The sequence below is a fragment of the Drosophila serrata genome, unplaced genomic scaffold, assembly GCF_035046125.1.
Source record: "Drosophila serrata isolate PLE 108 unplaced genomic scaffold, ASM3504612v1 contig_26, whole genome shotgun sequence".
NCBI classification, from domain to species: domain Eukaryota; kingdom Metazoa; phylum Arthropoda; class Insecta; order Diptera; family Drosophilidae; genus Drosophila; species Drosophila serrata.
In genome coordinates, this window is record NW_028256924.1 from 223,316 (window position 1) to 244,774 (window position 21,459).

The window sequence follows — 21,459 nt, forward strand, 5'->3', positions numbered from 1 at the left end:
AAATTAGCTAGATCGATTCGCCTTTTAATGCTGATCAAGAATATATATTATTTAGGATTATAGGATCGGAGATGAATCCTTCACTTTGTTTTAAGCTTCTGGCTAAAATTATAATACCCTGCAAGGGTATATTTGGAAAGGAAATATTAACTACAACACTTGATTGATTATATAAACTATATACTTACTTACTTTAAATTGCTTTTTCTTATTCATTTATTTTGATATCTATTTATTAAATCGATAACTCACCATAAACTTGTCAGGAGAAGGAAGCTTCTCATGTATTTCTTTATTAGTTTTCCATTGGTATCGGAATGCATTATTTTAATTAATATAGTTTTAGGCTACAAATTCGGTATATCAGCTATATCCGAAATGTATCTGAAAAATCTGGCTAACTGGGCAACCCTACTACTGTACTGAAAAACCAGGGGAAAATGGACAGCGGGTGGCGGTGGGTGTTGGGGCTTTGTCGGCTTTTGTATCTATTCCTCGACTCTCGCTCCACGCTGCAGATTGTTGGGCATTGTGTGCAAACTGCAACTGTTTCAAAAGTTGCCCGCTCCTGTCTCCTTCCTACCCCGGGAAAACTCAGAGACTCGTCCTTTGGGTGGCAGCAGGGAAATATGGGAAAAAGGGGCTGAAAGTTGGCTGATATGTCGGCATCAACAATGATGATGATGATGACGGGAACGTGGATGAGGGAAGGATGGAAAAGGATATGTGGGGATGCCATTGTTTCCCAGAGTGTGTGTGTGTGTGAGGGTGAAAGTTATACTATATCCCTGCCCAGGAGATTTTGCAGAACATTAAGGATATAGCTTGGCCTGCTGCATCTCGGAATTCCAAGTGTGTGTGTGTGTATTTGTGTGTTGCATTCAGGTATTTGCCACCGAAAGTGAGCATAATTATGGCTAATTGAACGGCAAAAGGTCAATTGTGTTTGCCTCATTTGGCTAAGACTTGCTTTTTTGGGAAGATTAAGCCGATAAATAGAGTCACTAAGGGATGGAATATGGAAAATACTTTTGGGAGTAGTTATCTTTTCTTACTTTTCACATTCAATTTCAATCTCTTTTTGGTTTTTAAGCAAAATATATTCTCTACTTTATAACTTAGTTCCGACTAGCTTTAATCCGTTTTAATAAAATTCCTTTTAAATTGCATTTTCCATCTACGAAAATCATATTATTTCTGAGCTGCTGCTTGTCGCCGGCAATTAAAAATCAAATTCGCTTTTCCAAATGAGATTTCTCATCATCCTTTCTCCAGCTGTCGTTGTCATAATTTCGTTAAATAACGCAGAGCGGACACCTCATTGGATTGGATTGGGATTGGGATTGGGATTGGGATTGGGATGGTATAGGTATAGGGATAGGAGTTATAGGAAGAGGAGTTCTCTGCAGAGCAGCAGCTAGTTTATGTCACACAAATATCCAATGACAGACACCCAGCGGGTGGAATTCCCTTGGCTTCATTTTAGGATTTTTTGGCTTCGCTGCCAAAATATACGGAAAAAACAGAACAGAAAACTGAAAATATGGTAAAAGAAACTAAAGCGCAGACTAAATCATGTTTGGGGGGCGTTTTGTAAGTGGGCGTCGCAGTGGGCGTGGCCTCTTTGCTAATTTCATTGACTCTTCAGTCGGGTTTTTCCTTCTTTTTTTTTGGTTCGTTGCCAAAAATGCACTAAGTGGGTGGCTTTTATGGGCTTTATGAGTTACTTTAACCCAAATGCAGTTGCTTTTTCAATTCTTTAAATTGGTTGTAGGTTTATAGAAGATTTTTTGTTACTAAAATATTTAATAAAATAAGAAATAAAGTAAGAAAAGAATATAAATTAAATAAGTAAGGAAGCAAAACTCTATATAGTTTAATGTTTAATAATATAAACCAGGTTAAAGCTCATTAAAATCATATAACAAATGGCTCTAGAAATAAACTTATTCTTGTATAACAAACCCCATTTAAATATAGTTCCCTTCATAAAGAGATTGTTTAACCTTGAGACCACTTTAATTATATAGTTTTGCTTAGAAAAATTGCTGCATCTCATTCTGATTCCTACTTACAATAATAATTAATCAGAAAAACCTTTTGTTGAGATTTTTCGCACCTGCTTTTTGGTGTGGGTTAGTGTGGGTTTTCCTTGGTCTGGCAAGTTTTTCAATTACCTTAAGTGCAGCAGTGCCAGGCAGCAAAAGGTAAGGGCAACAAGTTTGTCTTGGGTTTTTGTGGGTACAGTTGTGCCTGGTCAGCCCAAGTTGGAGATGAAGGCAACCAGGATGTGTGAGGATACAAAATGGGGACCGCAGTTCCTTTGGAGTTTTATGTTCTTCGTTTTGTATCTTTGTTTTTGTCTCTTTGTTTTTCTTTTTTTTCACACACACACACACACACACACACTAGCTAGGATATAGTCACATATATCATTGTCAAGTCTATATGCAAGGCATACCCCATACTCATACTCCCTCACAGGATGTCCCCCAATCCTCTCCTGGCTGGAATATCATTCCCTTGACAGCGCGTGGGGCGTGCGGCAATCTTTTTGGCTTGTCAAATGCGCATTTCCTGCTTAGAGTCCTTGCCGATGCCGATGCCAATGCCTCTGAGTGCACTTGGAAAAATAATCTACTTAAATCTAACTCAATCTTCTTTAAAAATCAATGTATTTCCTAAATAAAAGCTTTTCAAATAGTATATATTATATTGCTTTAAAGGATTTTATAACAACTTATTCTAAAACTAAGACACCCCTTAATTTCTCCCAGTGCCTAGTATGTATCTGCGCTCGTTGCGTGCGTGTGTGTGTGTGTCTGTGTGTGAGTGTAGCTGTATCTGTGTTTGTCTCCAGCGCAATCAATATGGCGGCGCTGGGGTAATAGCTGCAGGATTTACGCGCTCGTGCGGCGTCTCCACAAGCTTCCTTCCCTCACTCCACCATTGAATCCTGCTCCTGTTCCTCCTGCTCCTCCTGCTCCTCCTGCTCCTCCTACTCTCCCACTTACATGACCGCCAAGCCGTCGTCAGCTACGTTCTCGTCCTCGTCCTCGTCCTCGTCAGTTACCTTTAAACTTTTTTTTTTATTGATATTTTATATATTAGTGGGTGTGCGTGGGTTTAGTCTTTTCTTTTTTTTTTATGAAAGCTGCTGTAATGATTTGTTTTATGAACTTGTTCCTGGCTTCAAACCGCCACAGCCAATCGATGTTTAACCAAAGCCCATCGACTTCATTTTGGCCAAGGAATTTATGGGGCAGGCGAAGGGGAAGAGGCAAAAGCCGAAGGTCTCAAAGAGATGCCAAGGCTTATAAAAACCAACAAGTTATTTTGCCAGGCCAAAATAAACAAGTGAAGAGTATACTGCAACTCCTTTAGCTTCAGGTTTATATGAGTTTAACTTGTAAATATTTCTGTAAATTCGATAAAAGAGTATTGGAATTATTTTCTACTTAAAAACCCTTTAAACTCGAGACTTTTATTTCCCAGATAAACCCTCTCTCAGAGCCTTATGTAAGCACACATATCATTCCCAAAAACCATATACCATTTTCCTTTGCTACTCTTTTGTTTTGCACAACTCACCTTTGAATCCTGCGAGGCAGGCTCATGATTTATGGCCAACAGTCGTCGAATGAAAAGGGAAAGAAGAGAGAGAGAGGGGGCTCAGGTTTAGTAGGCAGGTGTTATTTAGTGGGTGGTGGTGTGCTTTGGGAAGGTTACTCCGCCACACACAAGGCCCAATGCCAAAGCCAAGGCACTAAACTTCAATTAGCCCCGGCGAGAGTCCATGACTTTTAATCAGCGTACTTTACGCCACGCTCTCTCACTCACACGCGAACGAGAGACTCGCAGCTGAAAATGAAAATGGAAATGGAAATGAAAATGCGTGGAGCTGCAGAAAACACACAATAAATTAAACCAACAAGCAATTACAGAAACAGCAACAACAGCAGAGCAGGAGCAGGAGCGGGAGCAAAAAGCAGTAGCAATCAAACAAAGGAGCCAATAAGGATAGGTTAGGACATTGAAAATATCCTATGTTTGAATAGAGGAAATACATTTTTTTTAAATTTAAAACATTTTAAAAGCTGAATCTTCTCAGAACGATTTTTTTTTTAATACGAGTCTCTGGCAAACCTTTTTTCTGAAGTATTTTCTTAAATGGTGTTCATTAACGAGACAGATTGTGTGGCTGTATACTCTTTAGGACGTACTTATCCATAGATTGTTATAGTTAAGAATCGTTTTTTATACCCTGTAAGGGTATGATCACAAGGTATTATAATTTTAATCAAAAGCTTAAAACAAAGTGAAGGAGTCATTTCCGACCCTATAAATTATATGAATTCTTGATCAGCATTGAAAGGCGAATTGATCTAGCTATTTTTTGCAGAAAACAAGATTTTTTAATTTTGGTCGATTTTTAGAAAAAATGATAAGGGGTTACATCATTAAAATTTGCAAAAATTTTAAGTTTTAAACTGGGTATGCAGTTTTGTCAACCTATTAAAATCTAACATAGGACAGCTTTCCGAATTAAAATTAGTGCATTTTTAGATTAGTTATGATCAATTTTCATGATTTAAATTTCTTTTTTTTTCAACTTAGTTTCCAGTCTTGTTTATATCTTTATAATTGGAACTTATATGTTAATTTCTGTTGGCTCCAACGTACACTTCTTATTTTGCTCAATTAATGGGTGAACCAAACACAAAGGCAACCGCAAAAGAGTTGCTTAGTTGGTATTGCTTCCTTGCTATTCCTACTGTTGCTCCTGCTCCTTTACCTGCTCCTACTCCTGCTCCTGCTCCTGCTCCTGCTCCTGCTGATGATTCTCCTTCTACTCCTCATCCTATTCCCGCCTATGGTCACACATGACATGGCGACAGACTGCAAAATCCCCACGAAAAAGGAAAAATCAGCGTGGCATTTCCCACCGCGCACAGTGGTGCCAAAACCCCAATGAAAATTACCATCAAAAGGCAGGCTAGTGGCTTCGCACCGAGTTCCGTAACCAGGGTGCTCAGTGTGTTGTCCAGTGCCAAGATTTATTTGCTCGCCATCGGAAGTCGAGGGCATATTGGGTGGGTTTCGTTCAGCCGAAGGATGCGAAGGATGTTTGGCATTGAAGTAACCAGGGTCGATCGGTGTCCTCCGCTCATTTTGCATGTTGCTACCGCCGCTGTTCTCTGGGTGAGAGGTAGGGGGAGGAGGGGTCGCCGGCCCATTACAATAACAAATGAATGGCAAATTTGGCTGCTGAAAGCGGGGGAAACCCCCGAACTCACACAAGAAGCAAGCAGACGCAGCAAAGTAGACTATGAAAAAGTGCCGAAAGATTTATGCCTGCCTCTGGCTTCTCTCCGGGATGGTGTCCTGCGAATGTGTGTGTGTGTGTGTGTGTGTCTGTTTGTGCTTGGCAGTCAATGCGGATTTGAAAGCCATCCTTGGCGATAATAAGCTTGAAAGCCCACCCAAAAGTTGTCTCCCTCAAAAACCACCCACAACACACACACACTCGAGCACACACCCGGGTGTGAGTGTGTGACAACGCACACACATCGAGTTGACAGCAAATGAGACAGCTGCAAATGGAGAAGGTGTTGGTATTGCTTCGCCTGGCTCTTCCCCCCTTGCCAAGCAATGTGTCGGGTATTAGCCTCAAAAATCCTTCGAACTGCCAGGCAAGAGAGAGAGAGAGAGAGAGTCAGGAGCCAGGAGCAAGGAGCAAGTTCTGACAACCATTCGAGTGGCCTGTCGAATGCGTACACACACACACATCCCAGATATAGATCAAAGATCCATAAGATGTCTTTGCTTGGAAGTCATTTGATTGGAGTTTCCTGAAGAAGGAGGATCTAGGGATTGTGAAAATCACTTCATTCTTAAGGTGGAGATTTAGGTAAAAAAAGCTATCTCCTGGGTTGTTTTGAACTAAAAAGTCAAAGGTATATGATTTAGATGATTTATTATCGATGCTTTCATTTATACTTTTCTAAGTATTAATTCTTTATAAAGTAAAATATATTATTTACAAGATAAAGTATTTTAAATACAGGTTAAAATCACTAAGAAATATCTTTCTTACCTAAGAAGTTAACCCATTAAACCTTTTTATCTAAGTCTGTAAAATAAAATTCCTAACTAATACATAACTAAATCAAACTCTTAACCCATTCCAGGTGTCCGCTGGCCAGCATCTTCACCTGAGTGGCGACATGAAGAGCAATGTTTCGGTGGCCGCCCAGCAAGGTGTCTTCTTTAGCCAGCAGCAGGCACAGCAGCAGCAGCAGCAGCCCGGTGGCAACAATGGACCCAATCCCCAGCAGCAGCCGCATGGCGGCAATGCCGCTGGAGGCGTGAATGTGGGTGTTGGAGGCGTGGGCGTGGGCGTGGGAGTGGGCAACGGTGGTCCCAATCCCGGACAGCAGCAGCAGCAGCAACCAAATCAAAACATGAGCAATGCAAATGGTAAGCAAGTCGAATCTTTATTTCTATATACACATAAATTTAATCTCTACAATCCTACAGTTCCCTCCGATGGCTTCTCGCTCTCCCAAAGCCAAAGCATGAACTTCAACCAGCAGCAGCAGCAGCAGCAACAGGCAGCTGCAGCGGCAGCAGCAGCAGCGGCGGCGCAACAGCAGCAGGCAGCCGCCCAGCAGCAGCAGCAGCAGGTGCCTCCAAATATGCGCCAGCGTCAGACGCAGGCCCAGGCAGCGGCTGCAGCAGCGGCGGCAGCAGCAGCGCAGGCGCAGGCGGCGGCCAATGCCAGCGGTCCCAATGTACCGCTCAGCATGCAGCAGCCGCAGGTTGGAGTCGGAGTAGGAGCTGGCCTGGGCCCCGGCCTGGGGGTCAATGGCGGACCTGGAGGACCCGGTGGTCCCAACAACGGTGCAATGAATCAGATGGGCGGACCCATGGGCGGCATGCCGGGCATGCAGATGGGTGGACCCATGAACCCGATGCAAATGAATCCGAATGCCGGCGGACCCAGTGCCCAGCAGATGATGATGGGCGGCGGCAATGGTGTTGGCGGCGTCGGAGGTCCCGGACCCGGACCAGGTCCTGGTGGACCCAATCCCAACCAGGCCAAGTTCCTGCAGCAGCAGCAGATGATGCGCGCCCAGGCGATGCAGCAGCAGCAGCAGCACATGTCCGGTGCCCGTCCACCGCCGCCCGAGTACAATGCCACCAAGGCGCAGCTGATGCAGGCCCAGATGATGCAGCAGACAGTGGGCGGTGGCGGTGTGGGCGTGGGCGTTGGTGTCGGAGTCGGAGGCGTGGGAGGAGTAGGCGTGGGTGGCGCCAACGGTGGGCGCTTTCCCAACAGCGCTGCCCAGGCGGCGGCCATGCGGCGCATGACCCAGCAACCCATCCCGCCTTCCGGGCCCATGATGCGGCCCCAGCATGCGATGTACATGCAGCAGCAGCAGCAGCACGGCGGAGCAGGCGGCGGTCCCCGAGGTGGCGGCATGGGTGGACCCTATGGCGGCGGAGCGGGACCCATGGGCGGCGGTCCACAGCAGCAGCAGCAGCGTCCGCCAAATGTCCAGGTAACGCCCGACGGTATGCCCATGGGCTCGCAGCAGGAGTGGCGGCACATGATGATGTCGCAGCAGCAGCAGAACCAGATGGGCTTCGGCGGACCCGGCGGACCCATGCGACAGGGTCCCGGTGGCTTCAATGGGGGTGAGTTTACCTTCGGATAACATCTTTGTTTGATTTACTAATCTCGTGAATCGTTTCTCTGCAGGCAACTTTATGCCCAATGGCGCTCCCAATGCAGCTGGCAATGGACCCAATGCCGGTGGCATGATGTCCGGCCCGCAAGTGCCACAGATGCAGATGACGCCGGCGCAAATGCAGCAGCAACTGATGCGCCAGCAGCAGCAGCAGCACATGGGCGGACCTGGCGGCGGCAACAACCAGATGCAGATGCAGCAACTCCTGCAGCAGCAGCAGCAGCAGTCTGGAGGCAACAGCATGATGGCCAGCCAGATGCAAATGTCCAGCATGCACATGAGCCAGACCCAGCAGCAGCAGCAGATCACCATGCAGCAGCAGCAGTTTGTGCAGAGCACCACCACCACGACGCACCAGCAGCAGATGCAGATGCAGATGGGTCCCGGTGGCGGCGGTGGAGCGGGCAATGGCGGTGTGCCGGCAAGCAACAATAATGGTGGCGGCGGCGGGGCAGGTGGCTCGGCGGTTGTTGGTGGCGGCGGTGGCGGTGGCAACTCCACAACGACCATTGCCAGTGCCAGCTCCATAAGCCAAACGATCAACTCGGTGGTGGCCAACTCGAATGACTTGTGTCTCGAATTCCTGGACAACCTGCCCGTGGATAGCAACTTCTCCACGCAGGATCTGATCAATTCCCTCGACAATGACAACTTCAATCTGCAGGACTTCAACATGCCGTAGATGCAGCCACTGGCCACCACTAGCACCACTAGCACCACCTCCAACCTCCAACCACCATAACCATAACCACCACGATGTTGCCTCAGTTTTGTTTAGGTTTTATTTTTTGTATTTTGTATTTTTTTGTTGCCACACTGTTGTTGTTACTGACCCCGCCCCGTTCCGGCCTCCCACCCGCGTTCCTGCCAACGAAAGTTATTTTGTTTGTTATATTTGTGTGTGTGTGTCTGAGTGTGTGAGTGTGTGTCTGCATGTGAGTGTGAATTTATTCCTAAGCTAAGTTCGTTCGTCTCTAAATGTACTCCAATTTCCGCGGGCTCCATTGTATTGTATTTCGTAATTGTAATTGTAATTTTATGTATTATTAGCGAGAGATATACATTGCTAGCGAGAGCTGTTCCCAAGGTCCAAAGGCGTTCGCGTGCAGCCTGTGGGCGTGGCAGCAGCAACACATTCCATATATAATGCAACACAAACGGAACGAAAGAAAATTAGGGAAATTCGAAAAGTATTTGCAAGTACTTTAAAAAAAACAAATAAGAAACCGATTTACACAGGCAGACTTCCTTTAACTAAAAAAAGAAAAGAAAAGAAAACACTTAAGCACTTGTACTTAATGCAAATTTTGAGTGCCACGCCCATGGGGATCGCTGTGCCGCCCCTTTTTCGTTTCGATTACTTAAGCAACAGCGAAAGGGAGAAGAAGCATAAAAGGGATAGAAAGCAGAAACGCAAAAAGAACCAACAAAACAAAACAAAAACAAAAAGGAAATCGACAAAAAAAAAAAACAAAACACAAATAGTAGTTGTACATTTTTTATATTGTATTTAATTTAATTTTTTAATTTTTAAAGGAAACGAAAAAGAGCAAACAAAAAAATGGGAAAACTGTCGGAATAAAAAGCAAAAATATATTGGTGATATTTTTAAAAAGCTTGAGGAAAAAAAGAGAAATAAGCGAATCAAAAAAGAGAGGAAACAGAAACAACAAAAACGCAAACTTTTTAAAGAAAAACAACAAACATCAATTTGAGAGAGTTTAAGAGGAGAAACAGTTATTATTATTATTATGATTATTATTCTAATTATAACTATTATTGTACATTAATTTTTATAGGACGACATTCATTTTTAAATGGAATTTTAAACGCGGAGCAAACAGTGCGAGAATTTGCGCAAACAAAAAACATATATATTTAAAAAATATACACTATATATATATATTATGCGTAGTTTTTGGTAGTGAAAAAACGTAATTAGTAGTTTGTTAAATAAATTGATGATATACAACAACCACAACAAAATACATAACATAATATATATAAAGATAACGAATGCAGCAAGAGCAGCGCTAACAATTTACGAGTACATATAGTAATTAGTCCTAAGTCGCCACAAATCGACGTTTGAGGAGATAAGCAGAGATCGAAATTTATATATTTACTACGAATGCGCCTGGCCGCATTACCAAGTGATGCCATGCCAAGCCGAGCCGCGCCCACAGAGACGACGAACAATATATAGAACAGAGAAAATAAACATTAAATTGACAAGCAAGCAAGTTAAATTAAAATAAAAAATACGAGAAGAACGCCAGAGATTCCAGCAATGAAATTATTGTACGACAACTAATTAGAGCAATTCCATAAGTCCGTAAGTTAGAGAGAGGGAGACGTTCAGTTGACGAGGCCATAGAAATTTTTCGAATTGGGCGGCTGCCGCCCGCCACTTCCACAATTATATCGTAACAGACAGCTCACAGCCATTTTTTGCAGAGTTTATACTAAAATTAATTAGGATCGAGGACAGCAGCAAATGCAGCAAGCAACAAAAATCCATAGCACACACGCCTAGCAAAAACTAAATTTATAAAATTATAAATTTAATGCAAGTATTTAAGCCGCAGACAAACAAACAAACAAAACAAAAAAATCTAACAGAAATTTACTATTACAATTATAAAAAAAAATAAAATACGCGAATTGTAGTTTGTAATTAATGCTAAAGATACGAAGTAAAAATTTGTTTATAACTATTATATGAAAACCGCAAATTATATATACACTATTATTAAATACAAATTATATATTATATATATACACACACACACGCATATTATTATTACTATATACAATATGGCGCATATTATTATTACATATATATATATACATACATTTATATATATATATATTTCACCACGAATAAGGCAAACTACGAGCTAAATCGTAAGGTGTGTTCAGATGCCGCTGCCTCGCTAAGCAGTTCCATTGGCCAGGCCGACATCCTGGCTAGAAACAGAGGGAGAATTACTTGAAAACTTGATATATCAATTAACAAGAAAGCAACCAGCTGCCAGCGGCAAACCAAAAAAAACAAACAACTAAATAAAAAGAAAACATTAAATATTTACAAACCCGAAAACAGAAAATGCAAAAGCAATTGCTGCAACAAAAAGTTTACTTTTAACCACAGAAGTGACATCCATTTGGGCCAGTTTTTGATTTTGGTTTTATGTTTGATTAGCCAAAAATTTATTGGTGCGTGAAAAGAGTCTTCTGCTTGCCGTTCTGTTGTTCTCTCCGAGATTGAACGAACAAATGTTGGGAGGCAAAAAACAAACAAAAACATTTGAAGATGTTCTTTTACGATTAAAAAAAAGGAAAGTAACAAAATAAAATAGAAAAATATTACTTTTGTAAATAAAATGCAAGTTGTTTTGATTCAGCAAAGGGCAGCTATGGAAGTAAGGTACAAAATTAAGAAAAACACGAAAGTAAGTAACTTAATTTAAATAACATTCTTTGAGCAGATATGTTTATTTATATTTTTACATGAACATTTTTTTCTACACATCAAAGTTTAGAAATCGCTTAACTCAGCCAAAAATGCACTAATTTTAATTCGGAAAGCTGTTCTATGTTAGTTTTAAATAGCTTAACAAATCCGCATACCCAGTTTAAAACCTAAAATTTTTGCCAATTTTGGCAATTTTCGGAAAAATGTCAAAAATTTATTTCTTGACCGGACAAGGCTAGAACGACTGGGCTGTTGATGCTGATCAAGAATATATATGGTTTATAGGGTCGGAAATGACTCCTTCACTGCGTTTTAATCTTCTGACTGAAGCTTTACTCTGCAAAAAGGTATAAAAACAGACAATTTTCTCAAATAATCGGAGTTTTCCGAACATCATAATTAAGCCAAAATAGCATTAATTTTAATTCGGAAAGCTTTTCTGTGCAGGTTTTTATAGCACTAACAACCCTGCATACTGCGTTTGTTGATGCTGTTATAAGTTTCTGAGTAAAATTATAATAACCTGCAAAAAGGTATAAAAACAGGCAATTTTTCCCAAAAATCATAGTTTAAAAAAACTCATAACTAAGCCAAAAAATCATTAATTTTAATTCGGAAAGCTGTTCTATGCTAGTTTTTAGTAGATTAACAATGCTGCATACTCAGTTTTCAAATTTAAAAAATTCAATTTTTTGTCAAATTTTGGCAATTTTAATGATGTAACCCCTTATAAAATTTTCAATTTTCGGAAAAATGTAAAAAATGTATTTTTTGACCGGACATGGCTAGAACGACTGGGCTGTTGATGCTGATCAAGAATATATATGGTTTATAGGGTCGGAAATGACTCCTTCACTGCGTTTTAATCTTCTGACTGAAGCTTTACTCTGCAAAAAGGTATAAAAACAGACAATTTTCTTAAATAATCGGAGTTTTCCGAACATCATAATTAAGCCAAAATAGCATTAATTTTGATTTGGAAAGCTTTTCTGTGCAGGTTTTTATAGCACTAACAACCCTGCATACTGCGTTTGTTGATGCTGTTATAAGTTTCTGAGTAAAATTATAATAACCTGCAAAAAGGTATAAAAACAGGCAATTTTTCCAAAAAATCATAGTTTAAAAAAACTCATAACTAAGCCAAAAAATCATTAATTTTAATTCGGAAAGCTGTTCTATGCTAGTTTTTAGTATGCTGCATACTCAGTTTTCAAATTTAAAAAATTCAATTTTTTGTCAAATTTTGGCAATTTTAATGATGTAACCCCTTATAAAATTTTCAATTTTCGGAAAAATGTCAAAAATTTATTTCTTGACCGGACATGGCTAGAACGACTGGGCTGTTGATGCTGATCAAGAATATATATGGTTTATAGGGTCGGAAATGACTCCTTCACTGCGTTTTAATCTTCTGACTGAAGCTTTACTCTGCAAAAAGGTATAAAAACAGACAATTTTCTTAAATAATCGGAGTTTTCCGAACATCATAATTATGCCAAAATAGCATTAATTTTGATTCGGAAAGCTTTTCTGTGCAGGTTTTTATAGCACTAACAACCCTGCATACTGCGTTTGTTGATGCTGTTATAAGTTTCTGAGTAAAATTATAATAACCTGCAAAAAGGTATAAAAACAGGCAATTTTTCCAAAAAATCATAGTTTAAAAAAACTCATAACTAAGCCAAAAAATCATTAATTTTAATTCGGAAAGCTGTTCTATGCTAGTTTTTAGTAGATTAACAATGCTGCATACTCAGTTTTCAAATTTAAAAAATTCAATTTTTTGTCAAATTTTTGCAATTTTAATGATGTAACCCCTTATAAAATTTTCAATTTTCGGAAAAATGTCAAAAATTTATTTCTTGACCGGACATGGCTAGAACGACTGGGCTGTTGATGCTGATCAAGAATATATATGGTTTATAGGGTCGGAAATGACTCCTTCACTGCGTTTTAATCTTCTGACTGAAGCTTTACTCTGCAAAAAGGTATAAAAACAGACAATTTTCTTAAATAATCGGAGTTTTCCGAACATCATAATTATGCCAAAATAGCATTAATTTTGATTCGGAAAGCTTTTCTGTGCAGGTTTTTATAGCACTAACAACCCTGCATACTGCGTTTGTTGATGCTGTTATAAGTTTCTGAGTAAAATTATAATAACCTGCAAAAAGGTATAAAAACAGGCAATTTTTCCAAAAAATCATAGTTTAAAAAAACTCATAACTAAGCCAAAAAATCATTAATTTTAATTCGGAAAGCTGTTCTATGCTAGTTTTTAGTAGATTAACAATGCTGCATACTCAGTTTTCAAATTTAAAAAATTCAATTTTTTGTCAAATTTTGGCAATTTTAATGATGTAACCCCTTATAAAATTTTCAATTTTCGGAAAAATGTAAAAAATGTATTTTTTGACCGGACATGGCTAGAACGACTGGGCTGTTGATGCTGATCAAGAATATATATGGTTTATAGGGTCGGAAATGACTCCTTCACTGCGTTTTAATCTTCTGACTGAAGCTTTACTCTGCAAAAAGGTATAAAAACAGACAATTTTCTTAAATAATCGGAGTTTTCCGAACATCATAATTAAGCCAAAATAGCATTAATTTTGATTCGGAAAGCTTTTCTGTGCAGGTTTTTATAGCACTAACAACCCTGCATACTGCGTTTGTTGATGCTGTTATAAGTTTCTGAGTAAAATTATAATAACCTGCAAAAAGGTATAAAAACAGGCAATTTTTCCCAAAAATCATAGTTTTAAAAAACTCATAACTAAGCCAAAAAATTATTAATTTTAATTCGGAAAGCTGTTCTATGCTAGTTTTTAGTAGATTAACAATGCTGCATACTCAGTTTTCAAATTTAAAAAATTCAATTTTTTGTCAAATTTTGGCAATTTTAATGATGTAACCCCTTATAAAATTTTCAATTTTCGGAAAAATGTAAAAAATGTATTTTTTGACCGGACATGGCTAGAACGACTGGGCTGTTGATGCTGATCAAGAATATATATGGTTTATAGGGTCGGAAATGACTCCTTCACTGCGTTTTAATCTTCTGACTGAAGCTTTACTCTGCAAAAAGGTATAAAAACAGACAATTTTCTTAAATAATCGGAGTTTTCCGAACATCATAATTAAGCCAAAATAGCATTAATTTTGATTCGGAAAGCTTTTCTGTGCAGGTTTTTATAGCACTAACAACCCTGCATACTGCGTTTGTTGATGCTGTTATAAGTTTCTGAGTAAAATTATAATAACCTGCAAAAAGGTATAAAAACAGGCAATTTTTCCCAAAAATCATAGTTTAAAAAAACTCATAACTAAGCCAAAAAATCATTAATTTTAATTCGGAAAGCTGTTCTATGCTAGTTTTTAGTAGATTAACAATGCTGCATACGCAGTTTTCAAATTTAAAAAATTCAATTTTTTGTCAAATTTTTGCAATTTTAATGATGTAACCCCTTATAAAATTTTCAATTTTCGGAAAAATGTCAAAAATTTATTTCTTGACCGGACATGGCTAGAACGACTGGGCTGTTGATGCTGATCAAGAATATATATGGTTTATAGGGTCGGAAATGACTCCTTCACTGCGTTTTAATCTTCTGACTGAAGCTTTACTCTGCAAAAAGGTATAAAAACAGACAATTTTCTTAAATAATCGGAGTTTTCCGAACATCATAATTATGCCAAAATAGCATTAATTTTGATTCGGAAAGCTTTTCTGTGCAGGTTTTTATAGCACTAACAACCCTGCATACTGCGTTTGTTGATGCTGTTATAAGTTTCTGAGTAAAATTATAATAACCTGCAAAAAGGTATAAAAACATGCAATTTTTCCAAAAAATCATAGTTTAAAAAAACTCATAACTAAGCCAAAAAATCATTAATTTTAATTCGGAAAGCTGTTCTATGCTAGTTTTTAGTAGATTAACAATGCTGCATACTCAGTTTTCAAATTTAAAAAATTCAATTTTTTGTCAAATTTTGGCAATTTTAATGATGTAACCCCTTATAAAATTTTCAATTTTCGGAAAAATGTAAAAAATGTATTTTTTGACCGGACATGGCTAGAACGACTGGGCTGTTGATGCTGATCAAGAATATATATGGTTTATAGGGTCGGAAATGACTCCTTCACTGCGTTTTAATCTTCTGACTGAAGCTTTACTCTGCAAAAAGGTATAAAAACAGACAATTTTCTTAAATAATCGGAGTTTTCCGAACATCATAATTAAGCCAAAATAGCATTAATTTTGATTCGGAAAGCTTTTCTGTGCAGGTTTTTATAGCACTAACAACCCTGCATACTGCGTTTGTTGATGCTGTTATAAGTTTCTGAGTAAAATTATAATAACCTGCAAAAAGGTATAAAAACAGGCAATTTTTCCCAAAAATCATAGTTTAAAAAAACTCATAACTAAGCCAAAAAATCATTAATTTTAATTCGGAAAGCTGTTCTATGCTAGTTTTTAGTAGATTAACAATGCTGCATACTCAGTTTTCAAATTTAAAAAATTCAATTTTTTGTCAAATTTTGGCAATTTTAATGATGTAACCCCTTATAAAATTTTCAATTTTCGGAAAAATGTAAAAAATGTATTTTTTGACCGGACATGGCTAGAACGACTGGGCTGTTGATGCTGATCAAGAATATATATGGTTTATAGGGTCGGAAATGACTCCTTCACTGCGTTTTAATCTTCTGACTGAAGCTTTACTCTGCAAAAAGGTATAAAAACAGACAATTTTCTTAAATAATCGGAGTTTTCCGAACATCATAATTAAGCCAAAATAGCATTAATTTTGATTCGGAAAGCTTTTCTGTGCAGGTTTTTATAGCACTAACAACCCTGCATACTGCGTTTGTTGATGCTGTTATAAGTTTCTGAGTAAAATTATAATAACCTGCAAAAAGGTATAAAAACAGGCAATTTTTCCCAAAAATCATAGTTTAAAAAAACTCATAACTAAGCCAAAAAATCATTAATTTTAATTCGGAAAGCTGTTCTATGCTAGTTTTTAGTAGATTAACAATGCTGCATACGCAGTTTTCAAATTTAAAAAATTCAATTTTTTGTCAAATTTTTGCAATTTTAATGATGTAACCCCTTATAAAATTTTCAATTTTCGGAAAAATGTAAAAAATGTATTTTTTGACCGGACATGGCTAGAACGACTGGGCTGTTGATGCTGATCAAGAATATATATGGTTTATAGGGTCGGAAATGACTCCTTCACTGCGTTTTAATCTTCTGACTGAAGCTTTACTCTGCAAAAAGGTATAAAAACAGACAATTTTCTTAAATAATCGGAGTTTTCCGAACATCATAATTAAGCCAAAATAGCATTAATTTTGATTCGGAAAGCTTTTCTGTGCAGGTTTTTATAGCACTAACAACCCTGCATACTGCGTTTGTTGTTGCTGTTATAAGTTTCTGAGTAAAATTATAATAACCTGCAAAAAGGTATAAAAACAGGCAATTTTTCCCAAAAATCATAGTTTAAAAAAACTCATAACTAAGCCAAAAAATCATTAATTTTAATTCGGAAAGCTGTTCTATGCTAGTTTTTAGTAGATTAACAATGCTGCATACTCAGTTTTCAAATTTAAAAAATTCAATTTTTTGTCAAATTTTGGCAATTTTAATGATGTAACCCCTTATAAAATTTTCAATTTTCGGAAAAATGTAAAAAATGTATTTTTTGACCGGACATGGCTAGAACGACTGGGCTGTTGATGCTGATCAAGAATATATATGGTTTGTAGGGTCGGAAATGACTCCTTCACTGCGTTTTAATCTTCTGACTGAAGCTTTACTCTGCAAAAAGGTATAAAAACAGACAATTTTCTTAAATAATCGGAGTTTTCCGAACATCATAATTATGCCAAAATAGCATTAATTTTGATTCGGAAAGCTTTTCTGTGCAGGTTTTTATAGCACTAACAGCCCTGCATACTGCGTTTGTTGATGCTGTTATAAGTTTCTGAGTAAAATTATAATAACCTGCAAAAAGGTATAAAAACAGGCAATTTTTCCCAAAAATCATAGTTTAAAAAAACTCATAACTAAGCCAAAAAATCATTAATTTTAATACGGAAAGCTGTTCTATGCTAGTTTTTAGTAGATTAACAATGCTGCATACTCAGTTTTCAAATTTAAAAAATTCAATTTTTTGTCAAATTTTGGCAATTTTAATGATGTAACCCCTTATAAAATTTTCAATTTTCGGAAAAATGTCAAAAATTTATTTCTTGACCGGACATGGCTAGAACGACTGGGCTGTTGATGCTGATCAAGAATATATATGGTTTATAGGGTCGGAAATGACTCCTTCACTGCGTTTTAATCTTCTGACTGAAGCTTTACTCTGCAAAAAGGTATAAAAACAGACAATTTTCTTAAATAATCGGAGTTTTCCGAACATCATAATTATGCCAAAATAGCATTAATTTTGATTCGGAAAGCTTTTCTGTGCAGGTTTTTATAGCACTAACAACCCTGCATACTGCGTTTGTTGATGCTGTTATAAGTTTCTGAGTAAAATTATAATAACCTGCAAAAAGGTATAAAAACAGGCAATTTTTCCCAAAAATCATAGTTTAAAAAAACTCATAACTAAGCCAAAAAATCATTAATTTTAATACGGAAAGCTGTTCTATGCTAGTTTTTAGTAGATTAACAATGCTGCATACTCAGTTTTCAAATTTAAAAAATTCAATTTTTTGTCAAATTTTTGCAATTTTAATGATGTAACCCCTTATAAAATTTTCAATTTTCGGAAAAATGTAAAAAATGTATTTCTTGACCGGACATGGCTAGAACGACTGGGCTGTTGATGCTGATCAAGAATATATATGGTTTATAGGGTCGGAAATGACTCCTTCACTGCGTTTTAATCTTCTGACTGAAGCTTTACTCTGCAAAAAGGTATAAAAACAGACAATTTTCTTAAATAATCGGAGTTTTCCGAACATCATAATTATGCCAAAATAGCATTAATTTTGATTCGGAAAGCTTTTCTGTGCAGGTTTTTATAGCACTAACAACCCTGCATACTGCGTTTGTTGATGCTGTTATAAGTTTCTGAGTAAAATTATAATAACCTGCAAAAAGGTATAAAAACAGGCAATTTTTCCAAAAAATCATAGTTTAAAAAAACTCATAACTAAGCCAAAAAATCATTAATTTTAATTCGGAAAGCTGTTCTATGCTAGTTTTTAGTAGATTAACAATGCTGCATACTCAGTTTTCAAATTTAAAAAATTCAATTTTTTGTCAAATTTTGGCAATTTTAATGATGTAACCCCTTATAAAATTTTCAATTTTCGGAAAAATGTAAAAAATGTATTTTTTGACCGGACATGGCTAGAACGACTGGGCTGTTGATGCTGATCAAGAATATATATGGTTTATAGGGTTATAAGTTTCTGAGTAAAATTATAATAACCTGCAAAAAGGTATAAAAACAGGCAATTTTTCCCAAAAATCATAGTTTAAAAAAACTCATAACTAAGCCAAAAAATCATTAATTTTAATTCGGAAAGCTGTTCTATGCTAGTTTTTAGTAGATTAACAATGCTGCATACTCAGTTTTCAAATTTAAAAAATTCAATTTTTTGTCAAATTTTGGCAATTTTAATGATGTAACCCCTTATAAAATTTTCAATTTTCGGAAAAATGTAAAAAATGTATTTTTTGACCGGACATGGCTAGAACGACTGGGCTGTTGATGCTGATCAAGAATATATATGGTTTATAGGGTCGGAAATGATTCCTTCACTGCGTTTTAATCTTCTGACTGAAGCTTTACTCTGCAAAAAGGTATAAAAACAGACAATTTTCTTAAATAATCGGAGTTTTCCGAACATCATAATTATGCCAAAATAGCATTAATTTTGATTCGGAAAGCTTTTCTGTGCAGGTTTTTATAGCACTAACAACCCTGCATACTGCGTTTGTTGATGCTGTTATAAGTTTCTGAGTAAAATTATAATAACCTGCAAAAAGGTATAAAAACAGGCAATTTTTCCAAAAAATCATAGTTTAAAAAAACTCATAACTAAGCCAAAAAATCATTAATTTTAATTCGGAAAGCTGTTCTATGCTAGTTTTTAGTAGATTAACAATGCTGCATACTCAGTTTTCAAATTTAAAAAATTCAATTTTTTGTCAAATTTTTGCAATTTTAATGATGTAACCCCTTATAAAATTTTCAATTTTCGGAAAAATGTCAAAAATTTATTTCTTGACCGGACATGGCTAGAACGACTGGGCTGTTGATGCTGATCAAGAATATATATGGTTTATAGGGTTATAAGTTTCTGAGTAAAATTATAATAACCTGCAAAAAGGTATAAAAACAGGCAATTTTTCCCAAAAATCATAGTTTAAAAAAACTCATAACTAACCCAAAAAATCATTAATTTTAATTCGGAAAGCTGTTCTATGCTAGTTTTTAGTAGATTAACAATGCTGCATACTCAGTTTTCAAATTTAAAAAATTCAATTTTTTGTCAAATTTTGGCAATTTTAATGATGTAACCCCTTATAAAATTTTCAATTTTCGGAAAAATGTAAAAAATGTATTTTTTGACCGGACATGGCTAGAACGACTGGGCTGTTGATGCTGATCAAGAATATATATGGTTTATAGGGTCGGAAATGACTCCTTCACTGCGTTTTAATCTTCTGACTGAAGCTTTACTCTGCAAAAAGGTATAAAAACAGACAATTTTCTTAAATAATCGGAGTTTTCCGAACATCATAATTATGCCAAAATAGCATTAATTTTGATTCGGAAAGCTTTTCTGTGCAGGTTTTTATAGCACTAACAACCCTGCATACTGCGTTTGTTGATGCTGTTATAAGTTTCTGAGTAAAATTATAATAACCTGCAAAAAGGTATAAAAACAGGCAATTTTTCCAAAAAATCATAGTTTAAAAAAACTCATAACTAAGCCAAAAAATCATTAATTTTAATTCGGAAAGCTGTTCTATGCTAGTTTTTAGTAGATTAACAATGCTGCATACTCAGTTTTCAAATTTAAAAAATTCAATTTTTTGTCAAATTTTTGCAATTTTAATGATGTAACCCCTTATAAAATTTTCAATTTTCGGAAAAATGTCAAAAATTTATTTCTTGACCGGACATGGCTAGAACGACTGGGCTGTTGATGCTGATCAAGAATATATATGGTTTATAGGGTCGGAAATGACTCCTTCACTGCGTTTTAATCTTCTGACTAAAGCTTTACTCTGCAAAAAGGTATAAAAACAGACAATTTTCTTAAATAATCGGAGTTTTCCGAACATCATAATTAAGCCAAAATAGCATTAATTTTGATTCGGAAAGCTTTTCTGTGCAGGTTTTTATAGCACTAACAGCCCTGCATACTGCGTTTGTTGATGCTGTTATAAGTTTCTGAGTAAAATTATAATAACCTGCAAAAAGGTATAAAAACAGGCAATTTTTCCCAAAAATCATAGTTTAAAAAAACTCATAACTAAGCCAAAAAATCATTAATTTTAATGCGGAAAGCTGTTCTATGCTAGTTTTTAGTAGATTAACAATGCTGCATACTCAGTTTTCAAATTTAAAAAAGCTTTACTCTGCAAAAAGGTATAAAAACAGACAATTTTCTTAAATAATCGGAGTTTTCCGAACATCATAATTATGCCAAAATAGCATTAATTTTGATTCGGAAAGCTTTTCTGTGCAGGTTTTTATAGCACTAACAGCCCTGCATACTGCGTTTGTTGATGCTGTTATAAGTTTCTGAGTAAAATTATAATAACCTGCAAAAAGGTATAAAAACAGGCAATTTTTCCCAAAAATCATAGTTTAAAAAAACTCATAACTAAGCCAAAAAATCATTAATTTTAATACGGAAAGCTGTTCTATGCTAGTTTTTAGTAGATTAACAATGCTGCATACTCAGTTTTCAAATTTAAAAAATTCAATTTTTTGTCAAATTTTTGCAATTTTAATGATGTAACCCCTTATAAAATTTTCAATTTTCGGAAAAATGTCAAAAATTTATTTCTTGACCGGACATGGCTAGAACGACTGGGCTGTTGATGCTGATCAAGAATATATATGGTTTATAGGGTCGGAAATGACTCCTTCACTGCGTTTTAATCTTCTGACTGAAGCTTTACTCTGCAAAAAGGTATAAAAACAGACAATTTTCTTAAATAATCGGAGTTTTCCGAACAT

At 36.7% G+C, this 21,459-nt stretch overlaps 1 protein-coding gene across 6 annotated transcripts in view; it reads left to right on the top strand.

The window, feature by feature from the left end:
* Positions 1–11,141, top strand: part of mam (neurogenic protein mastermind) — a 90,911-nt gene extending 79,770 nt beyond the window's left edge. For all 6 annotated transcript variants that reach the window (XM_086831160.1, XM_086831164.1, XM_086831166.1 and 3 more), the window contains 3 exons: positions 6,192–6,480; positions 6,541–7,701; positions 7,766–11,141. In XM_086831160.1, the coding sequence (XP_086687286.1) occupies positions 6,192–6,480; positions 6,541–7,701; positions 7,766–8,436 (2,121 nt within the window). In that variant the 3' untranslated portion in view covers positions 8,437–11,141. The remainder of the gene's footprint in view (positions 1–6,191; positions 6,481–6,540; positions 7,702–7,765) is intronic.
* The last annotated feature ends 10,318 nt before the right edge of the window (positions 11,142–21,459 follow it).